Here is a 27,243-nt window from a genome sequence, read left to right on the forward strand (position 1 = left end):
CATCCTTAGTTGTGAGGCTGTGGAATTCACTTCTAAGGTTAGTGGTTGGCGCAGAAACTGTCTACATTCAATATTAGATTGGATAGGTGGATGGAGGAAAGGGGGTTAACGGGATATGGGAAACAGGGTGGGTAAATGTGATTAGAACTATTTGCTTGCGTGGTGGGTAAATGCCAACACGGAGTGTTTGGACCGAATGGCCTGTTTCCGTATTGTCATTTGTATGTATTTAGTGGTGCTGTTCATGCACCTTTACCGATTCCTTTTGCTTTACCAATATTAATCGTAAGGAAGAAGAGGGACCTTGTGGATCATTCTGGTCAAGCGTCCTGCCAAGAAGGAGGTCTGGATTGCTTGCTTTTGTCCCCAGTTCCAGCTACAACTGGACCGTATGCATTCAAGTTGTTGTCTGTTCCATAACCATGGAAAGGAGTCATGTTGCACCATGGCTGCGAATTGCCTCTTTTTGCTAGCAGTTACTGTATGGTAGAAAAACACCAATGCAAGCTAATGAGAGGGGGAACTATTGGTGACCTCCCAGCAAGTGATATTGGCAAGGCCTGGAATTAGACTGCTTGGCTGTGGTTGTTAATAGCTCAAGCTTATGAAAGGAATAGAAAATTGGGAGAGACAAATCCCTGCAGTGGGGGAAAAGCTCCATGGCTTTTTTTGAAGAGTACTAATTTGTTCCATAATGATTAATGAATAGTTTGTTGCGACACGGGGTGTGGATGAATGTCCAAAGCGATGCAGGGAATGCAATTTGATGAAAGCAAGTTAGTAATCAGGTCAGTAATCAGATAGAAGTGAGCCAAAGGATGTTAAATAGTTAATTGAGAGAGAGGAATAGATGCAGAAAGTAAAAGTGAAATAACAGAGAGAAGGAGCTCTGAAAGAGAGCAGTCAACTTGGCTGCTGCGAGAGATTAGTGGATAAATTAGACTTTTTATAAGGTTATGGTTCCTTTTGCTGTGGATTTGGCTATATTTCTAACGTCTTGTTTTGGTTTGTTTGGTTACTGTCTGTACCACAGTGCATATTTCCCTACTTCCTGCAGCATCTATACTACACTGTTCCTGGAAGATCAAGCCTTGTAAAGTTAGATTTGATCGCACAACTCATTAGAAACAGGAATCCTGGCTGATTTTTTTTGCTCCTCCATCCAAGTGGGAACCGCGGCTGATTGTAGTTCTCCTACTGCTGCCTGAGCTGACTCAGCAGAGATCAGCATTGAATGAGGGGACCTTTCTGGTCTGCGTGTCTCCGCTCTACACAGGCTGAATATTTTGTAGATCTGTACAGTTTTGGATGGCAAATTTTGAATCTCAAGAACAGATGTTGATAGGTGTTGGGAAATCATCTGTACATCCAAATGAATTGGTCTTATTGCATGTTTTTTAAAAGTAGGTCATCATTGTTGCTAGGCGTTATTTAGTATTTTAATACCAATGCACAATTGGAGAAAATATACTTAAGTATTGTCCCAATATACATCTTTCGGATGAGACGTTAAACCTGCCCTGTCAGGTGGATGTAAAAGGTCTCATGGCACTATTCAAAGAAGAGCATGGGAGTTCGCCCCGGTGTCCTGGCCAATAGTTTTCCCTCAACCAACATCACTAAAACAGATGATCTGATCATTAACACATTACCGTTTGCGGGAGCTTGCTGTGCGCAAATTGGCTGCTCCGTTTCCTACATTACAACAGTGACTATACTTCAAAAGTACTTCATTGGCTGTAAAGTGCTTTGGGATGCCCTGAAGTTGTGAAAGGGGCTATATAAGTGCAAGTCTTTCTTTGTGTGATACTCTTAATTCATCCCCTTAATTTGCTCCCACCACTATCAGCACCAGTGAATTTAGATATTCCTCTTTTTTGTTATTCGTTCCTGGGATGTGAGTTTCGCTGGCTACGCCAGCATTTATTGCCCAATCCTAATTGTCCTTGAGAAGGTGGTGCTAATCCGCCTTCTTGAACTGCTGCATTCCGTGTGGTGAAGGTGCTCCCACAGTGCTGTTAGGGAGGGAGTTCCAGGATTTTGACCCAGCGACGATGAAGGAACGGCCGATATATTTCCAAGTCAGGATAGCGTGTGACTTGGCGGGGAACTTGGTGGTGGTGTTCCCATGCGCCTGCTGCCCTTGTCCTTCTAGGTGGTAGAGGTCGTGGGTTTGGGAGGTAGCAGTAGCAATGGCTAGATGAAGCAGTTCCAGATGTGACCACTGTCATGTACTAACATTTCAGAGGAACCATATGATGTAGTGAGGAGATCAGTGACTTGAACCATCATTGGCACTGTAGTAGGCATGATTGTCCAAGAATCATAAATATAAGATAAGTCACGAATAAATCCAATAAGGAATTCAGGACGAACTTCTTTACTCATAGAGTGGTTAGAATGTGGAACATGCTACCACAAGGAGTAGTTGAAGTAAATAGCATAGATGACTTTAAGGGGAAGTTAGATAAACACATGAAGGAGAAAGGGTTAGAAGGATGTACTGATAGGATGAGATGAAGTAGGGTGGGAGGAGGCTTAGTCGGAATGGACCTGTTAGGCCGAATGGGTTGTTTCTGTGCTGTAATTTCTATGAAATCAGAGGCCTTTCTCCTGCACAAATAACCCAATCACCATAATCCAGTGACGGCACTGATTTCATTATGTTTTGGTCTCAATTCACTTGATTTGTTTTTGTTGTCTGGTTACCTGACATAGAAAGAAAGAAGGAAGACTTGTCTTTATTTATATTGTGCCTATCATTTCCTTTAGGATGTCCCAAACTGCTTCACAGGCTAATGATTTTTTTTTTAATGAAATGTAGTCATTATTGTTTTTTCAGGCAGACGTTGTAGCCAATTTGTGCACAGCAAAGCCCCAGAAACAGCAACATGAGATATGCCTAGAAACCCGCACCATACTTGAGTCTCAAAACCAATCTACTGTACTGAGAAGTTGATCTGAGTAGAGTTCTTGTTTGCTCTTGTGGTCAGCAGTAGCCTGCTTGTAGCTAAGTGCCTTGGTACAATCTCTCATAGCACAGAGACAATTATATGGAAGGAATATGAGAAGACTATAAGCAGATTGAAGAGTGGTTATGGAAAAATAATGATGTCATGATTCATAGGAATTAATTTACAACACTAAACTTGAAATTAAAGAGGAATTAAGGGGCCACAATTCTATGTTAAGTTATGCCACAGGTACGACTAACATCAGTAAGAATCATTTAAAATGTTATTTTTTTAATATATTATGTCATGCCTGCCAGCTAATCAATAGAACTCATTCCAGAGCTTTTTTTCATGGCACAATGGCTGTGTAACCTGGCTGTCCCAGTTTAGGTGACTGGTGAGTAGCGTGAGTCATTATTAGCTGGGACAGCAGCATTTGGATTAGCTGGACTGCCATTAGTCTGACAACCACCACTCTATGTACAGGAAGTGTCGACCAGGGTTCCTACTGCTGATCGCTATCAAGTAATCCTTGTTAGAAAGTGCAAGCGCATGGGTGTCTGGCAAGAGCAGGTCTGGTCTCAGCTGTGATCCTGCAGTCAAAATACCGTGCTAATATTCACTGCCTAGGCTCCCAGCCTGGGAGCAGTGCATGTTTAAGGGCCACGGTGATTGATTTGGGTCAAAGTCCCTGGTGTTTAGTTGAGCTGGATGGGAACAAAGTATCCTGCTCCATTAACTTGTGGTGCTGTTACTTATGAGTTAGTGTCCTTGTCGTACATTAGGAGAGTCAGTAATCCTTCTGGAGGTGCTTTGGATGTTGGTGGGGGAGCTGAGTAACAAAAGTAATATCTGAAGAAGCCCTAAAATTGGACATATTACTCCAAACAAACTACCTCCTACGTTGATAATACTACAGGCATTCAGACTGAGTGAAAAAAATTTTTTAAAGACTTTATTTGAACGGACATGCCTTGTAGCTAACCTTAAGGCTGTTGATAAGATTTTTTGTTTTAATTTTTCTTCCAGTTTCATGACGTGTTTCTCTTGTTTTCCCGATTTCAGAGCTTCAGCAGCTGACGTCAATGAGGAACTTCTCCAAGGGTGATCATACCACCTTTACCACCTTTTTGGTAGACGAACCACGTAACCGCCTCTATGTGGGAGCAAGTAACGCCATCTTTGTCCTCAACTTGACTTCTGTGGAGCAGAATCCATTTATGGTAATTACTTCACATGAAAATTTGTGATCTGTCTGTTTGTGTGATTCAGAAGTCCTTGCGGGTCATGGTTATAAATTGTTGTCCGCATTCACCCAAGAGTGGGAATTGCTCAAGACTTTTGTTGCATGTAATCTACAGTGTGTTGCTAGATCCTAAAGCAAAAACAGAGCTATCATGATGGGGGGGGACTGAAACTAAAAAGAGTGGGGTGGATTATAGATTCATTTAAGTGCATGAGTTGTGTTAAGTAGGATGTGCCAAAATATTTAATCCAGACTGAGTGATACTTGATAGCAGTAAGAATATAAGTGCAGGAAAAGTCAAGGATTAGAAAACACCTTTCCAACTCTTGGAAGTCATCGTTCCGGCAGCCTAGTTCTCTCAGCCTAGAGTCCAGCACGGTTCCTGAGTCAAAAAGTCATAAATTGTGAAGAAATCTGTGGACTGGGCCTTAAGGAAACTGAATGGAGGCAGGGCAAGCTGCCTCTTCAAAAGAAGTTGGCAGTGAGAAGAAAAGATGCAGTAGACTAGCTTTCACTGCAATACTGCTTTTGAATCCATATGCGAAGTGTGTGGTGTATATTTTACATGGCTTCTATCAGGAAGGGTATTCTAAACAGTACGTTTATATGTTTCATTGTGTGTTTTATAGTGAGAGGCTTGTAAGCAGTGTCTTGTCTGTCAGTTTCTCCTGTTTGTCAGGAAGCTGGAATGGATATGAGTAATGGATATGAGTTCTTCAAAGTTTCAGTTTGCTTGCTGTGGAGTGCACACTCATCCTGTGGGTTGCATCCTCATCCTGTGGGGGGCATGCCTTCATGTACACTCTCGCAGGCGAACGTGTGGATTTCAGTTTGGAGACTGAAACGTGGTGATTGACTTCTGCACGTTAGACAAAGGAAAGGGCAAACGTATCTCGGAGGATGTGGTATATCAATGTGCTGTAGTGAGGGCAGACTCACAGAGGATCATTTTTGTGGTTTCTCTATTATGAATGAAGATATGAACGATAAATATTGTTCCAGGAATTTTCTACTGAAGATTGTGTGTACAGAGTGAGGGCTGCTTTGGCAATTGAACTTCACTGAATGCTTGCAGTAAAAGTATACAACCTCAAAATAGACTTTCCCTGTCTACTATTAGTGGATCAATTTGAAATAATGGCAGAATAGTGTTTGTCTTTAATTTTTTTTAAATGCATTGATGATACTTTCTAGACCACATCATCTCCAAAGGACAGAAACAGCCTTTGCCAGTTTACTATTTAAAAGATTTAATGGAAAAACATAATTCTCCATCAATTTGGAGTGAGTACAATGAAAATAGCCATGCTTTCAATGTCCCCACTGAAATCTTGAAATATGGAAAATAGTCAACAGTTGACATGACTTTCACAACCCAAACCCAACCTCAGTCCTGAGGGTTGCTGACTTGTTGAATATTCTGCATTTCAGTTGGGTTGGGTGGTGGCGACATGGTGCCGTTACCTCGGAAGCCGGAGGTCAAGTCTAGCCCTGAATGATGGGATGAAATTCTATATCTGCTGGGTGGAAGTGCGGGACATGAAATGTGCTTGGATAATCTTGACCCATTTCCTACCGGGTGTGTGAGCCCACAGCACAAAACCGCCGCTAATTGTTACCAAATGTCTTAGTCAGAGACTAGCTGGTGTAGGGAGTGGAAAAGTTTATACTGATGCAGCAAGGGCTGCTCTTCTAAGGTCGGGGACTGATTAAACTTACGATTTAGCTGATCTGAGGCAGCTTGATGTTTGACAGCAGGCGACAATAACATTTTCCACTACTCAGCACTGACATTCTTCACCTTGACACAAAATTCACTGGAAAAATGTTATTGAAAATGTTGTATTAAAGCGCATCCCTGGCTGATGTCCTTCATATACAGGTGGTAATGGTGTAGTGAGGGGGTCTGTCATAGAGCATTTTGTTATTTCTGAATTAATAAAGAAGCTTATATCTAGTTGGGGAGCAGTTCCTGAGCTATGGCAATGTTGTCTGAGCTTTGAAATGCTACATGGTAAACAGATTTGACTTGAAATTTCCAAGTCCTCAGTTGAATTGAAATTCCTCAGCTGTTCCAGCTGACTATAGCTGTAACTCTGGAGTACACCTGAACAGCTTGTCGTCTTCGCCAGGAGCGGGATATATTGAGTCCCTTCTCGTGGGGGTGGGACCAAGGACTCCCTAATTGGTGAGTTCCTGTGCTCCAGCCCCCAGTCAAGACCTGGTGTAACTTGTGGGGGAGTTATTCCTGATGAGACCAGGCTTATCTCCCCGAGACTTGGTGGAAGTGCTGTGCACCTGGGTGTCCAGGCCGGGATCAGGGCCTGGACCCCTGAAGATCAGGGCAATACATTTTTATTTTAAGGCAGCCAGAAACCTTACCGTTCTAGGGGAAATTCATCCCATAGCTAGGGAGGGGGGAGGGAAAAAGTCAAGCAGCGCTCTCAGTTTCCATCCTGTAACTCCTGCTGCAAAGGTTGTGTGTTTAAATGTGAGTTGAAGACAGGATCAAGCTCCGCTATGATGCTTCTTGTGGTCCACATGACCACTTTGTCTCATAATAAGAATGGACACTTGGGCAAAGTAAGAGAGCTTGGGCACTACCCATAGAACTGGACTTCAGCAAGGAGTCAGAACCTTTGGGACAGGAGAAAACTGCAAGGAAGGAGATAAAACAAAGACCTACAAGTGCTCTGGTTCTTGCATTTTCTGTATAATAGTGCACTTGTATTAATTGTGTGATGTGAATGCATTTGTTTTACAGATAGAGTGGAATGTAATGGAAAATGAACGTAATTCCTGTATCCGAAAAGGCAAGATGGAGGTTTGTTCTCAAAGCTTTCTATTCTTCTGTTCTTAACTTTTGTAAGATCTGTGGTGTAAGTCACTCCTTGGTGGGTGTTCTTCTACCTGTTGAACGTCAGAGTATTTACTGAAACTGATCAAACAATCTACGTGGCTGCTACAGGTTGAGTTGGATGTGCGGGGTCTGGTAAGCAGTCAGAGATTGTGAGTTCAAATCTCACCCTGGCAAGCTGTGAAAGTGAGTACAATAAACCTAGTAATTTGTGGATTGGTATAAATAAATGACCACGAAAACTGGCAGGTTGCTGTAAAAGCCCAACTGGTTTGCTGATCTCCTTTAGGGATTACCTGGTTTGGCTAATAATTGACTGCAGTTCCACAACGTGTGGGGTTGACTTTTAATGCTCAAATGCTTTTCAGAATGGCCCAGCCCCATGAGAGCATTAGTTGTAAACCCAATTCTTTTAGGGCGGTAAATGTGGCATCGCCCAATTCCCGAGAAAATTTAAAAGAATATTTGGGAACAAGATGGCACCAGGCACTTCAACTTCTGTGCGATGCTACTCAGATGGTGTCCAGAAATGGCATTGTCTGTGTATTTAGCGATCTTCAGTTACTGATCACCCCAGGTAGACCTCATTGTCTAGGTCTCAGCATCCATTTTTGTCTGATTATGCCTCGATGAAGCACCTTGGGACATTTTTCTACATTAAAGGCGCTATATAAATGCAAATTGTTTCCATTTGGCAAAATTGTTTATGCAATGTGACCAATCAATTGGCCAAATGTTGTAGATAATGGATGGGCATTAGTCCAGTAACAGATGGTGACATTTAGTGATCTTACTGTCATTTGATAGTGTAGGCATCGTTGGCATTTGGTGTTTATGGCTGATAAGTTACCAAAGTTGGGGCCTTCACAAAGGAGGACACAAATAACCTCCCAGAGATGTCGGGGAACATAGGGTCTAATGAGAGGGAGGAACTGAATGAAATCAGTATTTGTAGGGAAATGGTGTTAGGGAAATTGACGGGATTGAAGGCCGATAAATCCCCAGGGCCTGATAATCTACATCCTAGGGTAACTAAGGAAGTGGCCCTAGAAATAGTAGATGCATTGCTCGTCATCTTCCAAAATTCTATAGACTCTGGAACAGTTCCCATGGATTGGAGGGTAGCTAACACCACTATTCAAAAAAGGTGGTAGAGAGAAAACGGGAATTATAGACTGCTAAGCCTGACATCGGTAGTGGGGAAAATGCTAGAGTCCATTATAAAAGATGTAATAGCAGAGCACTTGGAAAACAGTGACAGGATCGGACAAAGTCAACATGGATTTACAAAAGGTAAATCGTGCTTGACTAATCTACTGGAATTTTTTGAGGATGTAACTGGTAGAATAGATAAGGGAGAACCAGTGGATGTGGTGTATTTGGACTTTGAGAAGGCTTTCGATAAGGTCCCGCATAAGAGATTAGCATGTGAAGTTAAAGCACATGGGATTGGGGGTAAGGTACTGACTTGGATAGAGAACTGGTTGGCAGACAGGAAGCAAAGAGTTGGAATAAACAGGTCTTTTTCCGAGTGGCAGGCAGTGACTAGTGGGGTACCGCAGGGATCGGTGCTAGGACCCCAGCTATTCACAATATATATAAATGATCTAGATGAGGGAACGAGATGTAATATCTCCAAGTTTGCAGATGACACAAAGCTGGGTGGGCGTGTGTGCTGTGAGGAGGATGCAGAGAAACTCCAGTATGATTTGGACAGGTTGGGTGTTTGGGCAGATGCATGGCAGATGCAATATAACGTGGATAAATGTGAGGTTATCCACTTTGGTGGCAAAAACAGGAAGGCAGATTATTATCTGAACGGCACTAGTTTGGGAGAAGGGGACGTGCAACGAGACCTGGGTGTCCTTGTGTACCAGTCGCTGAAGGTAAGCATGCAGGTGCAGCAGGCGGTTAAGAAGGCAAATGGTATGTTGGCCTTCATAGCGAGAGGATTCCAGTACAGGAGCAAGGATGTCTTGCTGCAGTTGTGCAGGACCTTGGTGAGACCACACCTTGAGTATTGTGTGCAGTTTTGGTTGCCTTATCTGAGGAAGGATGTTCTTGCCATGGAGGGAGTGCAGCGAAGATTCACCAGACTGATACCTGGGATGGCAGGAATGACGTATGAGGAGAGATTGGGTCGATTGGGCTTATATTCGCTGGAGTTTAGAAGAATGAGAGGGGATCTCATTGAAACTTATAAAATTCTAACAGGACTGGACAGACTAGATGCAGGAAGGATGTTCCCGATGGCGGGGAAGTCCAGAACCAGGGGTCACAGTGTAAAGATAAGGGGTAAGCCATTTAAGACAGAGATGAGGAGGAATTTCTTCACCCAGAGAGTGGTGAACCTGTGGAATTCTCTACCACAAAAGGCAGTTGAGGCCAATTCATTAAATATATTCAAGAAGGAGTTAGATATATTTCTTAAGGCTAAAAGGATCAAGGGATATGGGGAGAAAGCAGGAACAGGGTACTGAATTTGGATGATCAGCCATGATCTCATTAAATGGCGGAGCAGGCTTGAGGGGCCGAATGGCCTTCTCCTGCTCCTATCTTCTATGTTTCTATGGCCACGTTGTCCAAGGCCTTGTCGATAAGTAGGCTACATGTTTTGCAGCGATAGAAACATAGGTATGCTCAGAAACATGGGTATGCTCAGAACATGCGTACAGTTTTGGTCTCCTTATTTAAGGAAGGATATACTTGCATTGCTGGCAGTTCAGAGACAATTCACACGGTTGATTCCTGAGATCAGGGGGTTGACTTATGAAGAAAGGCTGAGCAGGTTGGGGTTATACTCATTGGAATTTAGAAGAATGAGAGGTGATCTTATTGAAACATATAAGATATACTGAGGGGGCTCGACAAGGTAGATGCAGAGAGGATGTTTCCCCTCGTGGGGAAATCTAGAACTCGGGGGTACAGTTTCAGAATAAAGGGTCGCCCTTTTAGAACTGAGATGAGGAGGAATTTCTTCTCTCAGAGAGTTGTAAATCTGTGGAATTCTCTGCCCCAGAGAGCTGTGGAGGCTGGGTCATTAAATACGTTTAAGGTGGAGATAGACAAATTTTTACAAGATAAGGGAGTGAAGGGTTATGGGGAGCTGGCAGGGAAGTGGCTTTGAGCCCAAGATCAGCCATGATCTTATTGAATGGCAGAGCAGGCTCGAGGGGCCACGTGGCCTATTCCTGCTCCTAGTTTTTATGTTCTTAACATTGCAACCCACTGAACTGGTCTCAAAATTCCTTTAATTTGAACGTGCAGAACTTTTCTGTGAAATGCCTCTGGTTCCTTCAGGGCTCACACAGATTATGGTGAATGTATGGAACAGACCTCCCAAGTAGGTCGTGGAGGCAGCTTGTACTGACAAATTCAAGAGGGAACGATGTCTTTTTTTTGACAAAAGAAGCAAATGAGCGATGCAAGACTATAGTATGGTATTTCTGAAACCTTGGAAGCCATATAATGGCCTGTGTGGTCTTTTCCAGTCCTGTACCTATGTATGTTGCTACCATTGTAGGAAATAAACCTAGTCACAGCAAACAGTGGTATCAATTGGCAGTTAATGCAGATGGAAAAATCATTTCACAATCTGGTGATTGGAGCTTAAGCCTCAATGTATAAGATTAGTTTTTAAAGTCAGTCTCGGTGCAGCATTAAGCATTCAATTTACTGTATACTGTAATATATAATTAATTTGATCAGAAAATGTTCTGCTGGTTAATTCTTTTGATGAGATCAGTGAGGGTGTGTGTTGCTGCTGCCTAACAAGTACTCCTTTGTGGACACCAGGAAAAGAGGAGAACAATGGGGATATTTTTCCCTGCTGTCTGCCTTGAAAGCCTGATTATTCTCTAAAGAACCCAAATGTTTACCACATAAGAAGAGCACTACAGAAAGGGGAGAGGAAAAAATATGCTTATTTGGAATGTTTTCTATTTAGGCGAAAAGGAAAATTTGAGTTAGATCTTTGCTTGTGACAGGGTCGCACTTTAAAGCAGATTAAAGCAAGATGAAAGTTTTATTTTTAAAACAAAAAAAATCCTTTCTTTAAATCATAGATGAAAGGCAGGAAAAAAAATACCCGAACAGACTCGATCAATCAGATCAAATTTCTAAGAACAGAAACCCGCCAAATCAAGTGCCTTGAGTCTGTAGAGCTCCTTTTTAAAATCTCTGGACGTGTCTGCTTTTGTTGGTTGGTCAGTTGGTACCACTTGTTACCCTAGCCCCGATTTTAACTTGGGATGGACGGGTTGTGGGGTGGGTGGGAAATCCTCGTGGACAGCTGAGCACAAGTCCCGGGGGTGGGAAAGCCCAGGAGAGAAGAGGCTCGTGGTTTCCTTGCATGGCCAGAAGCGGCGCTCCTGCTCCTCCTGGGCCACAAGGACCCGTGAGGAATTGTAATACAAACACTTACTTGGGCTTCTCCACCAAATGGCTATGGATGGTGGGACAATTGGAGTTTTCAAGACTGAGATTGGTAGATTTTTTTTGTTAGGTAAGGGTATTAAGGGCTATTGAACTAAGACAGATAACTGGAGTTGAGGTGCAGATCAGTCATGAACTAATTGAATGGCAGAGCAGGCTCGAGGGGCTGAATGGCTTACTCCTGTCCCTAATGATCCTAGCACTCCCTGGGCATTCATCCCATGGAGGTTCCAGGGACGGCAGAGTAACATCTTGCCGAAGAGGGCAGGCTGTTATGGCTGAAGAATTCAATTTTCAAAAATATGCTGGCAATTTACCTGGAGACCTTTCTGGAAACTAGCATTAGGCACCCAGCTCCATCTGCGTCACATGGGCATATTATCCCTGGCTGCAGGGGGACATCATTCCATCAATCCTACTTCCCAATGAACGGGGTAGTCATGCCTCCCACCCCGTTGGAATTTCGCAACACAAAAAAAACGGCAGTGACGCAGCAGGATTGGGCCCTGCTTCAAATTCTGCCTCTTCCACTCGACATGTGTCCTCGTTCTACCCCCAGGGCGAAGGAGTTTCGGGAACATTGGAAGGCTGTTCGACTGTTGGCAGCATCAGAGCTGAGCCTAATCCTCAGCTGTGACCGATTCTGGAAACTCTCTTTTGTTTTTGCACCTCCCCAGCCCTGGGGTACTGAACCCAGTTAAACTATCTCTTATCGCCACTTAGCTAAGATGAGCAAACTCGGTACAGATTAGGGATTAAACCTGGGGCCAATGTTCCCTCTGGCCGTGCAGTAATGGGAAAGGCCCTGTGCAGACCCCTCACCGCCTTTTCCATTGTAAATACCGCACATGCCCATAAATTTTAAGGAACTGTGCATTAAGAGAAATAGGCCGCGCAGGACAAAACGCAGCTTGCAGGGAACATTGCCTGGGCCCTCCTCGTCTTTAAGACTCAGCTCTAAATTCAGCAGTGCATTTACCCACTGGGAGAATCAGACTACTTGCATGATTGAAGTGTGTTTTGAATCCTTCAATGTGAGGGGAAATTCACTTGTGCAACAACAGTTGTATCAAGATTCTTTGACAGGTTGCTTCTTATGTTGTGTGTTCGCATCAGTCCTATGGAATCCACTTCCGTAAAATGAATAGGGGGCAAAGGCGGGTATATGGAGTTACATAGTGTGAACATAGGAGGCCATTTAGCCCCTCGCGCCTGTTCCTCCATTCAGTGAGATTATATGTGGCTTAACTCCATATACCTGTCTTTGCTCCATATCCCTTAATACCAGAGTATTCATGGAACTCAATTACTGGAAGCACTTCTGTATTGTTAATGTGGTTATAAGACTGTAAACTCTACCACAGATCGCGACAAATAATATGAACATCCTGGGGGTGATTTTGCCACTGGGGACGTGATGGAGGCGGGATTGCTGCTTGTCGCATTTTAGTCCCGCCTCTATCGACGTCTGACCAACCCACGCTATTTTCCCTTGATTGACCTGGTTAAGCCCGCCCAGCGGGCTTAGCCGGCCAATTAAGGGAAAGCCAGTGACAGAGAATGCCCTAGCGCTAACGGGAGGCGCAAATCAACCGAATTTTTCCTCCATAATATGGCACTAGAATCAACTGAAGACAAGACTAGCTAAGGGTGGCATGTGTCCCTCCTTGAAGGACATTAATGAATGAGTTGGGTTTTACAACAAAATGGAAGCTTTCATAATTTTTCCCGGTGCCGCCTATAAATAACCAGATTTATTGAATTCAATTTTCTAACTTGCCATTCTGAACTGAGAAGTTGTGAGTTGCTGGTTTGCAGCATAATTACTACACTACTGTGCCCTTCAAACCGCTGCTACGGAAACTTGCTCCTTGCTTGTGAATCTCCTGCTGACCTGCCAGTATTGCTGTGACACAAATGGATACCAGCAGAGGTTTTCCAGCCAGCACTGTGGAGACCTGATGTTGCCTCTGGACTTGTGTCCAACTAAGAACTTGTGAAAGCTTCAAACTAGAACAAGGACATCTAGCCCATCAAGCGTGGTACTTCCTATGTACAATCTGCACCTCCCAATAAAGTGTAGACTACAAGAAAAGCCTAGCCTAGCCAGGGAGGCAGACCAAGTGGAGGATGTTATAAATTTCAGGAGGGATGAATAAATATTTGGCCAACAGGTCTATTAAAGAATATAGGAGATAAAGTGGATTAGAAAGTCAGTGATCTTTATGAGTATCCTCATGAATGGGGTGAATTCCATAGCATGGGTAGCAAGGAACTGTATTACTGGAAGCAGTTCTGTATTATTAATGTGATATGACTGTAAACTCCTCATGGATGTAAATGATGTTTTCCGGTCAGGTATAGGTATAGTCCTATATTGCTAAGAACATTGGGACATATTGGAGCTGGGGATGGGTTAATTAAAATGTCATAGGTACTCATGGTCTTGTGGATCTTGTTTAAAGATTTGGGGAAGAATTTCCCAAAGTTTGTCCTGAAATTGGCCACGTTTTCTTTGCCTCTAGGAGTTAGCACTTCTGGTAATTGGGGAGGGTAGTGGATGAGGCTGCACTGTCTAATGGATAGACCTAATGGTATTTTATCGCCCTTCTTTATGTATGTTTGTATGTGCTTAATCTCCTGAGGGAAAACGGAAGCAAAATTCCAGAATATTTATCCATTGCCCAAACTCAACGCTTCAGTCTTGATCCATTACTTTTCATAGACTCCATTCCCCTTCCCCTGTAGCCCACCTAGCCCAACATACTCTTGTTTCATGGGCAACTGTTGCAGCCATTCTAAGAACATAAGAACATGAATAGGAGCAGGAGTAGGCAATTTGGTCCTTTGAACTGCTCCGCCATTCAATAAGATCATGGCTGATCTTCTACCTCAACTCCACCTTCCCGCACTATCCCCATATCTCCTGATTCTCTTAATATCCAAAAATCTATTGATCTTTGTCTTGAATATATTCAACAACTGAGCATCGACAGCCTTCTGGGGTAGAGAATTCCAAAGATTCACCACCTTCTGAGTGACCCTCTAAATGGCTGATCCCTTATTCTGAGACTGTGACCCCTGGTTCTAGGCTCCCCAGCCTGGGGAAACATCCTCCCTGCATCAACCCTGTCAAGCCCTCTAAGAATTTTATATGTTTCAATGAGATCACTTCTCATTCTTCTAAATTCTAGGGAATATAGGCCTAGCCTCCTCAATCTCTCCTCATAGGGCTGTCCCCCGTCCCAGAAACCTTTGTTGCACTCCCTCTAAGGCAAGTATATCCTTAGGTAGTGAGATCAAAACTGTACACAGTACTCCAGGTGTGGTCTTGCCAAGGCCCTATATAACTGCAGTAAGACCTCTTTACTCTTATACTCCAATCCTTTTGTAATAAAGGCTAACATACAATTTGCTTTCCTAATTGCTTGTTGTACCTGCATGTTAACTTTCAGTGATTCATGTACAAGGACACCAGGTCCCTCTGAATGCCAACATTTCACAATCTTTCTCCATTTAAAAATATTCTGCTTTTTTGTTTTTATTTTCCCTACCAAAGTGGATAACTTCACATTTCTCCACATTCTATTGCATCTGCCATGTTCTTGCCCAAGTATCGCCCCACATAGAGCATAGAGACGAATGTCCGGTGAATCTATGTTTTCTCCTGGGACTGGTTAAAGGAAGATTTCTCCCTTGGATTATAGGGTTATCCTATTTCCTGTTGTTTGCATTGTGCACCCTGGGTTGGCTATATCAACAGTTTTCTTTTTAAAGAAAAGCTTAATACAGGAAATCTCTCTTAACCGGCAAAATTCAGGAGTAGGTTCAGGTAAGTTTTACTATATATTAGTGGCCATGTAACCGGGGTTCCTGGATCTGTGGCGGTGTAACCGGGGTTCCTGCACCTGTGGCCGTGCAACAGGGACTCCTGGATCTGTGGCCGTGTAACCGGGACTCCTGCACAAGTGCCGTGTAACCGGGGCTCCTGCACCTGTGGCTGTGTAAGGGGCTCTCGTACCTTGGTAAGTATACCTCTCTGTAATCCGGACTTTTTGATCAACTGGCACCACGCCGGTCCTGTCGGTGTCAGATAAAAAAGAGTTTCCTGTAATACATTTAATAAGTATAAGATCAATTGGACTTATTAATTTTTAATGCCAAGAGGAATTTAGGAAGTAGATTTTCCAATAAAATGTCTGTTACAGTATGACATTGCTTGATGACAATCCAGTTGATTGACCTTCTGCCACATTATAGTCTAATTTGTTTTTCCTTCTCAAAAACCACAAACCAAAGATGGGTTGCTGGGCCTTTGCTAATGATGGTGTGGAGATGCCGGAGTTGGACTGGGGTGGACAAATGTAAGAAGTCACACAACACCAGGTTATAGTCCAACAGCTTTATTTGAAATCACAAGCTTTCGGAGCGCTGCTCCTTCTTCAGGTGAAGTGGAGAAATGCATAATGACACAGCTTATATAGTCAGAGAATAATGTCAGATGTTTACAGGTAACCTTTCCAACTGCCATTTATAAATGGCTGTTGCCTTTAGTGGTGACAGTTTTTGTGAAGGCCTTACTGATGTGGGATTAGGCTGAACAAGTTCAAGCAACCGGAGTCTGGCTCCTTTGCATTAAATTCTTTTCTCTTCCCAGTTTTTTTTTATAGCCGACGCAGATTGATATTTGGAACCATTAAATGCAAACACCAAAAATATTGCTTGTGGTTTGTAAACATTGATCGAGTATCAGTCCAAGTATATCTGTGCTACTAATTCAAAAGTTCTTAATGTCACAGACCCAGCCTGATGACCAATCCATTTTGAAAGAAGAAAAAGGCCAGCAGAGCCCAAATGAATTGTGCTTAATACAGTGCTTTTCAAATCTGTGGGTCCGACAGACAATCCAGCAAATCAAATGATTAAAAAAAAAAAGCACATCTTTTGCTGTTCTGTGATTTTAATTTGTAATTGGTTGACTAATGTCCATTTTTTTGTTTTGGTTATTATAGACTAAATGCTACAACTACATTCGAATTTTGGAAGCCTGGAATGAGACGCACCTCTTTGCCTGCGGGACTTACGCTTTTGACCCTCATTGTGCATATATTGTAAGTGCTTTTTTTTTAATACTATATGATGCCATGTCAGCATTGCTGTTGGAACTTGAGGTCAAATGTAGCCCAAGTTAAGAAACTTCTCTCCTTTCTGCCAGTATTAAGGGCCTTAAAGAGGAAGCTGTGTTTTTTTTTGTTTCTTGCTTAACGGTATAATATTGTTTTGAGAATAGTATAACAGGCAGTCAGAATGCCATTGCAAGGATGAATGCGGTGGGCAGAATGGGAAACTGTGAAGAACCTACCTCCAGTTTATACTGGCAGTCTTAGAATTGGCACCAGCAGAAAACCCAGGCTCCACATTACCCAATTTAGGATTAATGGGATAGGAATCCAAAAGTAGGGGGCGGTGGGGGGTACTTTCAAGTCAAGTTATTTGGAGTTAACCAAGAGACGATTTCCTCCCAAGTGAAGTTGGCAGTGGTGCTTTCAACAGATGGTGAAAAGCAAGCACTTAAATTCCTCCATCCTTGACTCCCAATTTCATTGGATAGAGGCCAGTGTTTGGAAGAATGAAGTGCATGAGGTGGAGGAGGTTGCAGTGGTAGGTTGGGACGAGGCTCCAGAGGGAACTTGTAAATGAGAATGACGATTTGGAATTTGGAATAGAGAGCCTACATTGGTGAACCAATGAAAAGACGAGGCCTTTAATAGCTTTTTGTTTAATTCATTCACGGGATGTGGGTACCGCCGAAAAGGCCAGCATTTATTGCTCATCCCTAATTGCCTTCGAGAAGGTGTTGGTGAGCCACCTTACAAAATTGAGTGGCTTGCTCGGCCATTTCAGAGGGCAATTAAGAGTCAACCACATTGCTGTGGGGCTTAGCAGGCCAATAAAGGGAAAGCTGGTTACAGAGAACGTCAAACACTGACATTCTCTGTAGTTTGATGAGTTCTTGAATTCAAGACCTCATCAAACCTCTTTCTTTTGTAGAAATTAGATGGTTGTTACATTGGAGAATGCAACGGCCATCTGTCATCTCTACCGCGGAGGTGCGAGACTCTCCGCATACCCACCGATTGAAGCCTGCAGGAAGAAACAAAGGTAAGTACACTTATTCTAACACTTTGCACTTACCTCAGATACTCACCTCTCCACACTTGCACCCATCACTCGCCTCCACAGCACACTTTTGGACCCCTCCAACCCCCGCAGTCCCACTGCTCGCCTCGGTGACCCTGGCGGGTTTCGGAGCCTTCGAGAAGCCTGCACTTGTGTGGGCAAAATGGGGATAATCCTCTTATCTGCCTGTTAACTACCTGTTAACAGGCAGTTAATAGGCTTTAATCCCCTTCCCGCCTCCAAGGAGACGGGACCCGGCGCGGGACGGCTTCCCGCCTCCTGGCAAGATGGCACGGAGGCGGGTTGGGCACCCGCCCCCAAGTTCTGCCATTTTCCCGGCAGTCCCGCCTCCATACCCGCCTCCTCAGGGCTGGCAAAATCCAGCCCAATGAGTACGAGGGTTTTTTCTGATTCTGAGTCAAGCTAACTAATAGTTCATTTAGCATATTAACCACCATTTGTCTAGGTGCCCTTTCATACTTCTTTGCTTAAAAAAAAAATCAACATTAAAAGTAACTTTTTTTCTCAAATCCTATCTGTGGGAAAATGGTCAAAGAATCCTGGAATATGACTGCCTCCCACACTATTCCCATAGGCATTTGGCAGCTTATGGGCTCGATAATAACTCGGAGCCGGGAAAAGAGCCGGGGGGGTCGGGGGGAGAGTTTGGATGAGAAACCTGGAAGTATGGGTTTCCCGCAGGTTCTGCCAAAGGGGAGTCGGACATCGTGTTGGGGGGGCGGGGGTGGGGGGGTCGGCTGATGGCGGGGTCCCATTGCAGGGTGTTTAAAAGGTAATTTTAGTGGGCCGGGGAGACACTCCTGCTCCTCCTGGCCCACAAGCAGGGCAATAAAGGCACTTACCTCATGGATCCAGCCCTTCTCACCTGCTTTAAACTACAGGTGTTAAAAATGAAATTAAGTTAAAATGGAGGCACACAGCCTCCTTCAAAGATTTTAGTAGCTGCCCTGTCTTCTGAGAGTGGGTTGGTCGCCTGACCCGTCTCCGTTAAAACCAAAAGTTGGGGTAGGGTTTCCGTTTTTTTATTTTTACCCCCACCCGCCTCCTCCCCCACGCTCCCTGGGGGGTTAAAATTACCCTCTATGTGCTTCTTTAATATAATATTGTACTCTAAGTGTCATTGTACATAATCTTCAGAGATGTGCAACACTGTATTTCAGAAGGTCTTTGGTTCTGACGACACAATGGAGAACAGAGTGCAAGGAATGGAAAAGGGACGAGGGAAATGTCCATTTGAACCAATGCAATCATTTGCAGCAACCCTGGCAGGTAAGTGATTTGAGAAGGTGAGATGCTGGACTGAGTCTTTTTTCTCTCCTGCAATGGCTGACTCATACCAGGGTTTGGTTCCATGGGTTCATAGGAATTGCTAGGTCCATCTAGTTCATCTCCTACTATCCTGGTACACCAATAATGGAGCTTTGATTAATCATAGCAATCAATCTCTATCAATTAGTCTACAACAGAAATGACACAAAGACTTTAGTGGTGGAGAACTTTGGGAGCCATAGGTCCAAAGTCACCTGTGCCTCCCAAGCTTGCTACACTTACCACAAGTCATGTCTCAAATTACTCACCAGAAGGTTCCCTCAGCCTTCTGGTACTTCACCCATGTGGCAGGGAAGGGAAGTTTAACCAGGGCCCCTGCACCTGATTGCTAGTCACCCCAGTCTTGCCTTCTTGCTGGAAAGTGCACATTTTTGCATTGGGTGAAGACAAGCATTGGGATCTTCCGTGATGCCCCTCTCAATTGAATAACCTGCTGACACTCACTGTCTAGTCTTGTATATAAAGAACGCCAAATGGGCAGGGTACGGAAGAGCGACTGGTTCTTTTAGATGCATGCCCAGCAGGAGAAGATGCCTTCAGAGAGCATGAGGGAGGAAAAGCAACATAGAATCATAGAAATTACAGCACAGAAGGAGGCCATTTCGGCCCATCGTGTCCGCGCCGGCCAACAAAGAGCTATCCACCCTAATTCCACTTCCCAGCTCTTGGTCCGTAGCCCTGCAGGTTAGAGCATCCCAAGTGCACATCCAAGTACTTTTTAAATGTGGTTGGGTTCCTGCCTCTACCACCCTTTCAGGCAGTGAGTTCCAGACCCCCACAACCCTCTGGGTGAAGAAATTTCCCCTCAAATCCCCTCTAAACATTCCCCCAATTACTTTAAATCTGTGCCCCCTGGTTTTTGACCCCTCTGCTAAGGGAAATAGGTCCTTTCTATCCACTTTATCTAGGCCCCTCATAATTTTATACACCTCAATAAGGTCTCCCCTCAGCCTCCTCTGTTCCAAGGAAAACAGTCCCAGCCTATCCAGTCTTTCCTCATAGCTAAGATTCTCTACTCCCGGCAACATCCTTGTAAATCTCCTCTGTACCCTCTCTAGTGCAATCACATCTTTCCTGTAATGTGACCAGAACTGCACGCAGTACTCTAGCTGAGGCCTGACTAGTGTTTTAGTTCCTTGAATATCTCTTAATCTCTCCAGCTTTCTATCCTATCACTGACCTTCCCTTTTGTTCTTTCATCCCCTCCCCCTTTTCCCAGCCCCTACTTGCTTTAAAATCTATCCCTTTTCCTGTTTTTTTCCAGTTCTGACGAAGGGTCTTCGACCTGAAACATTAACTCCGTTTCTCTCTCCACGGATGCTGCCCTGGCCTGCTGAGTTTTTCCAGCGTTTTCTGTTGTTATATGGTGTTTTATACATTTGAAGCATAACCCCCCGCTGCTCTTGTATTCTATGCCACGGCTAATAAAGGCAAGCATTCCATATGTCTTCTTAACCACCTTATCTACCTGGCCTGCTCCCTTCAGGGATCTGTGGACATGCACTCCAAGGTCCCTTTGTTCCTCTACACTACTCAGTGTCCTACCATTTAATGTGTATTCCCTTTCCTTGCTGGCCCTCCCGAAATGCATTACCTCACACTTCTCCGGATTGAATTCCATTTGCCACTGTTCTGCCCACCTGACCAATTTATTGATATCTTCCTGCAGTCTACAGCTTCCTTCTTCAGTATCAACCACACAACCGATTTTAGTATCATCTGCAAACTTCTTAATCATACCCCTTATATTCAAGTCAAGATCATTGATATATACCACAAAAAGCAAGGGACCTAGTACTGAGCCCTGCAGAACCCCACTGGAAACAGCCTTCCAGTCACAAAAACACCCATCAACCATTACCCTCTGCTTCCTGTCTCCGAGCCAGTTTTGAATCCAACTTGACACTTTACCCTGGATCCCATGGGCTTTTAACTTTGTGACCAGTCTGCCATCTGGAACCTTATCAAAAGCCTACATCAAACACACTACCCTCATCTACCCTCCTTGTTACCTCCTCAAAAAATTCAATCGAGTTTGTCAGACATGACCTTCCCTTAGCAAATCCGTGCTGACTATCCTTGATTAGTCCGTGTCTTTCTAAATGAAGATTTATCCTGTCCTTCAGAATTCTTTCCAATAATTTTCCCACCACCGAGGTTAGGCTGACTGGGCTGTAATTACTCGGTCTATCCTTTTCTCCCTTTTTAAACAAGGGTACCACATTAGCAGTCCTCCAGTCCTCCGGCACCACACCTGAAGCCAGAGAGGATTGAAAAATGATGGTCAGGGCCTCTGCTATTTCCTCTTTTGCTTCGCTTAACAGCCTGGGATACATTTCATCCGGGCCTGGGGATTTATCCACTTTTAAGGCTGCTAAACCCCTTAATACTTCCTCTCCCACTATGTTTATTTCATCTAATATTTCACACTCCTCCTCCCCGATAGCAATGTCTGCTTCGCCCCTCTCCTTTGTGAAAACAGACGCAAAGTATTCATTAAGAACCCTACCGATGTCTCCTGCCTCCACACACAGATTACCCTCATGATCGCTAATAGGCCCTACCCTTTCTTTAGTTATCCTCTTACTCTTAATATATTTATAAAACATCTTTGGGTTTTCCTTGATGTTACTTTACAATAATTTTTCATGCTCTCTCTTTGCTTTCCTAATATCATTTTTAATTGCACCCCTGTACTTTCTGTACTCCTCTAAAGATTCTGGAGTATTTAGCCCTCGGTATCTGTCATACACCTCCCTTTTTTTCTTTATCCTACCCTGTATGACTCTAGACATCCAGGGGGCTCTAGATTTGTTAGTCCCACCTTTTTACTTTAAGGGCACATGTTTGCACCACAACGGGAACAGGACCAATATCCTCGCGGGAGGGTTTGCTAGTGCTTTTGGGGAGGGTTTAAACTAGCTTGGCAGGGGGATGGGAACCTAAGTATAGAGTCAATAGGGAGGGAAGAAAAATTGGAATTGGAAAAAAAATGTAGAAAGTAAATTGGAAGGACAGAGGAATCAAGGGCTAGATAGTAGTCAACAAGGAGGTTTGCCTGTACTAAATGGTATATACTTCAATGCAAGGAGTGTAGCGAACAAGGTAGATGAGCTGAGGGCATAGGTAGATAGAGTCATAGAGTTATACAGCACAGAAAGAGGCCCTTCGGCCTATTGTGTCCGCGCCGGCCATCAAGCCCTATCTATTCTAATCCCATTTTCCAGCACTTGGTACGTAGTCTTCTATGCTATGGCGTTTTAAGTGCTCATCTAAATGCTTCTTGAATGTTGTGAGGGTTCCTGCCTCTACCACCCTTTCAGGCAGTGAGTTCCAGATTCCAACCACCTTCTGGGTGAAAAAGTTTTTCCTCAAATCCCCTCTAAACCTCCTACCCCTTATCTTGAACTATGCCCCCTGGTTATTGACCCCTCTACTAAGGGGAAAAGTTCCTTTCTATCTACCCTATCTATGCCCCTCATAATTTTGTACACCTCAATCAGGTCCCCCCTCAGCCTTCTCTGCGCTAAGGAAAACAACCCCAGCCTGTCCAGTCTCTCTTCATAGCTGAAGCACTCCAGCCCAGGTAACACCCTGGTGAATTTCCTCTGCACCCTCTCCAATACAATCACATCCTTCCTATAGTGTGGTGACCAGAACTGCACACAGTATTCCAGCTGTGGCCTAACTAGCGTTTACAGCTCCATCATAACCTCCCTGCTCTTATATTCTGTGCCTCGGCTAATGAAGGCAAGTATCCCATATGCCTTTTTAACCACCTTATCTACCTGTCCTGCTGCCTTCAGGGATCTATGTACATGCACACCAAGGTCCCTCTGATCCTCTGTCTTTCCTAGGGTCCTACCATTCATTGTGTATTCCCTTGCCTTGTTAGTCCTCCCAAAATGCATCACCTCACACTTTTCAGGGTTAAATTCCATTTGCCACTGTTCTGCCCATCTGACCAACCCATCTACATCGTCCTGTAGCCTGAGGCTTCCCTCTTTGCTATTTACCACTCCACCAATTTTCGTGTCATCTGCAAACTTACTGATCATACCTCCTACATTCATATCTAAATCATTAATGTACACTACAAACAGCAAGGGACCCAGCACCGAAAGCCTTACTGAAGTCCATGTAGACTACATCAACTGCACTACCCTCATCCACACACCTAGTCACCCCCTCGAAAAATTCAATCAAATTGGTCAGACATGATCTCCCCCTGACAAAGCCATGCTGACTATCCTTGATTAATCCTTGCCTCTCCAAGTGGAGACTAATTCTGTCCCTCAGAATTTTTTCCAATAATTTCCCTACCACTGATGTTAGGCTCACTGGCCTGTAATTCCCTGGTTTATCCCTACTACCCTTCTTGAATAATGGTACTACGTTAGCTGTCCTCCAGTCCTCTGGCACTTCCCCTATGGCCAGAGAAGCCTTGGGACTATGATATTATAGCTATTATAGAGACGTGGCTGAAGGAGTGGCAGGTATGGCAGCTCAACATTCCTGGTTACAGGATTTTCAGGCGGGTTAGAGAGGGAGGTAAAAAGGGAGGGCGGGAGAGGAAAAGGAGAGGTCAGTGGTAAGATGGAGGATGGGAGATCATTAAATGATAGACGGTGGTGATGGTGCAAGTCAAAAGGAGGTGATAACGAGAGAAATTAGAGAATCAAAAAAATGTGCTGAGGGGATGTGTGAATGGTTATAGCAGAGGGAGAGGGAAGCATGGAAAATCTGGCAGCCAATTGCACACAGCAAGCTCCCACAAACAGCATTGAGATAATGACCAGATAATCTGTTTTTATGCTATGTTGATTGAGGGATAAATATTGGCCAGGACACTGGAGATAACTCCCCTGCTCTTCTTCAAAATAGTGCCATGGGATCTTTTACATCCACCTGGGAGGGTGGACGGGGCCTCGGTTTAACCTCTGATCTGAAAGACGGCACCGCCGACAGTGTAGCACTCCTTCAACACTGCACTGGAGTGTCAGTCTAGATTTTTATGCTCCAGTCTCTGGAGTGGGACTTGAACCCACAACCTTCTGACTCAGAGACGAGAGTGCTACCCACTGAGCCACAGCTGCTTCTACATGCTCCAGTTCTGATGAAAGGCCACCGACCTGAAACGTTAACCCTACGTTACTCTCCACAGATGCTGCCTGACCTGCTGAGCGTTCCCAGCATTTTCTGTTTTTAATTTAGATTTTCAGTACCCACGGCCTTTTGTACTTTTGAGTTTGATTTGTTCCCTTTTATAACTCCTGAGGAACACAGCCAGCACAAAATTGGCATTTGGCAGCTGCGTGACTCTGTGGACGGGTTTTATTTCTTTCCTCTGTGTTTTTGCTTCCAGACAGAGTGCTGTACGCAGCGACGGCGATCGATTTTCAGGGCAAGGATCCGGCCGTGGTCAAGAGCATAGGACCCCAAGAAAAGATCCGCACAGAGGATTCCGTCAAATGGCTGAGCGGTGAGAATTTGTGTTTGTGTTTGTGTTTCACACCTACTGCGCATGCCAACGCCTAAGTTAAGGCGAATATTCCAGAAGACCAAGATGACCTGTCCTAATATCTCTTTACATGGCTCGGTGTCAATTTTTGTCTGGTTATGCTCCAGTAATGTTTACTACGTTAAAGGCACTATTTAAACTCAAGTTATTTTTGTTGAATCAAGAAACAGTGGTTCAGTTAGTCTAAGCTTAGGGTTTTAAAAGCCACTAGATTGGAGGAGGAAGGGAATACTGAGGGGAATGAGCATTTCCACAGTTTCGAAAGAGTGAGTTAGAGTAGGAGACGGTGTACCGAGACTTTATTTCATAACGGTGAGATGGCAGAGAGGAGGAGGAGGGCGAGGATGCCCTATTTGGTGAGATGGCAGAGAGGAGGAAGAGGGCGAGGATGCCCTATTTGGTGAGATGGCAGAGAGGAGGAAGAGGGGGAGGATGCCCTATTTGGTGAGAGGGCAGAGAGGAGGAAGAGGGCGAGGATGCCCTATTTGGTGAGATGGCAGAGAGGAGGAGGAGGGCGAGGATGCCCTATTTGGTGAGATGGCAGAGAGGAGGAGGAGGGCGAGGATGCCCTATTTGGTGAGATGGCCGAGAGGAGGAAGAGGGTGAGGATGCCCTATTTGGTGAGATGGCAGAGAGGAGGAAGAGGGGGAGGATGCCCTATTTGGTGAGATGGCAGAGAGGAGGAAGAGGGGGAGGATGCCCTATTTGGTGAGAGGGCCGAGAGGAGGAAGAGGGTGAGGATGCCCTATTTGGTGAGAGGGCAGAGAGGAGGAAGAGGGTGAGGATGCCCTATTTGGTGAGATGGCAGAGAGGAGGAAGAGGGGGAGGATGCCCTATTTGGTGAGAGGGCCGAGAGGAGGAAGAGGGTGAGGATGCCCTATTTGGTGAGAGGGCAGAGAGGAGGAAGAGGGTGAGGATGCCCTATTTGGTGAGAGGGCCGAGAGGAGGAAGAGGGTGAGGATGCCCTATTTGGTGAGAGGGCAGAGAGGAGGAAGAGGGTGAGGATGCCCTATTTGGAGCTGAGGAAGAGCAAGAAGGAAATAAAAAATAGCATTTGCCTTTCATGTTCTCCAGACGGTCCAAAGCAATGAGATAAATACCCAGTTAATTTGTGTTTTTGGTTAATCTGTGTTGGTTGAAGGATAAATATTGGAAAGGACTTTACCCCTGCTCTTCTTTGAATAGTGCCATAGAATCTTTTAGATCTATCTGAACAAGCAAACAAGGCCTTGTAGCTTTTAAAAGCTCTTTATAATAATTTGTCGGTGACTACACAAACCACTCTGGGTACAGGTGTATTGTGTATCAGTAAAACAAGTTTATTGAGCATTAAACATCTAGTACAAAGAAGTAATAATTAACAAGAAGATAATCGCAGTTTGTTCATTGAACCCCGGCGTTCCTTCCGAGTGACTGTGGTGCGGTCTCTTTATTCTCTTGCTGTGTTCTGTTGACTGAAGCTTCTCATCCTCTGGTTTCACGCTGCTTCCAGTGTTCAATAGCTGTTCCTTTATATCTTTTTTTCCTCCATTTTGCCTACGTGGCAGTTAGTAAGCAAGCTATCCTTATCTGAGAACAACCTTCACACTAAATTCTCACAGATGTCTTTTTGCTTTTTAATCAGTTCACTGTTTAGCCGGCTCTGCACCCTTGAGAAGACAAGGAGTGGTGACTGTCTCCAGCCCCCTAACTTCTTTTGCAATGTTGCTGAATTTCTTGTTCCCCACTATCTCCCTGTTTACTTAACAGACCATTCTACAGAATTACATCAATTTCTAACAGAGTCCAGTCAGGTTGGCATAATTCGCATCCTGCTTTGGTCTCAGCCATTTGCCATTTTATACAGGCTTTTTAGGTTTTTAACATACAATTTCACATATTATAGTTATATAATAATGGTTATAGAATCTTAATAATGTTTACTAAATCCTACAGGTACACTCTATCCTACAGCCTCAGTTTAATATCTTATCCACAAGACAGCACCTTCAACAATGCAGCACTCCCTTGCTACTGCACTGAGTTGTCGGTCTACATTTTGTGCTCAAGTATCAGGGATATAGAGACTAACTGTAGTGCCCCAACTACTGCCCCAGGTGAGATCAGCTAGCTGACCTCAGGTTGGGATTAAAAACTGGGACTCTATTTTGCTGAGTTTCTGCACCTTGCAGTATTCTAATGGTAACAGTGCACTTTTTAAGTTCCCTTTTGCTGCTGCTGTTACATAGAGGGTATCCTAAATACACAGTGGAATTTTGGGACAGGTGACAACAATGGCTGTCAGTCTTCTTCCAAGGCTGATTAGCCTCTGGGTAAATCTGTATCTAAGGCAGCGGAGATACATTGGGGAGACCAAACGCAGATTGGGTGACCGCTTTGCGGAACACCTCCGTTCAGTCCATAAGGGGGCCCCCGAGCTTCCGGTCGCCTGTCACTTTAATTCACCGCTCCATTCCCACTCGGACCTCACCGTCCTTGGCCTCTTGCATTGTCCCACAGAAGCTCAGCGTAAGCTCGAGGAACAGCACCTCATCTTTCGATTAGGCACTTTACAGCCCTCTGGACTCAACATAGAGTTCAACAATTTCAGATCATAACCTCGGCTCCTATCACATATATATTTTTTATCTACACTTTTTGTTTGTGCTTGCTTTTTTTTATTCCTCTCCCACATGGCAGCTGTCTTTCATTCTGCCAGCAC

The 27,243-nt window shown here is 44.3% G+C and overlaps 1 protein-coding gene across 3 annotated transcripts in view; it reads left to right on the forward strand.

Annotated features, from left to right (window-relative positions):
* LOC147123778 (semaphorin-4F-like) overlaps positions 1–27,243 on the forward strand; it is a 428,228-nt gene that overhangs the window by 294,632 nt on the left and 106,353 nt on the right. For all 3 annotated transcript variants that reach the window (XM_085975913.1, XM_085975908.1, XM_085975919.1), the window contains 5 exons: positions 4,020–4,177; positions 6,965–7,024; positions 16,504–16,602; positions 18,853–18,961; positions 24,387–24,503. In XM_085975913.1, the coding sequence (XP_085832039.1) occupies positions 4,040–4,177; positions 6,965–7,024; positions 16,504–16,602; positions 18,853–18,961; positions 24,387–24,503 (523 nt within the window). In that variant the 5' untranslated portion in view covers positions 4,020–4,039. The remainder of the gene's footprint in view (positions 1–4,019; positions 4,178–6,964; positions 7,025–16,503; positions 16,603–18,852; positions 18,962–24,386; positions 24,504–27,243) is intronic.

Source organism: Somniosus microcephalus, chromosome 2 (assembly GCF_052327205.1).
Source record: "Somniosus microcephalus isolate GS21.2 chromosome 2, FLI_Smic_1.0, whole genome shotgun sequence".
In the NCBI taxonomy this organism is placed as follows: domain Eukaryota; kingdom Metazoa; phylum Chordata; class Chondrichthyes; order Squaliformes; family Somniosidae; genus Somniosus; species Somniosus microcephalus.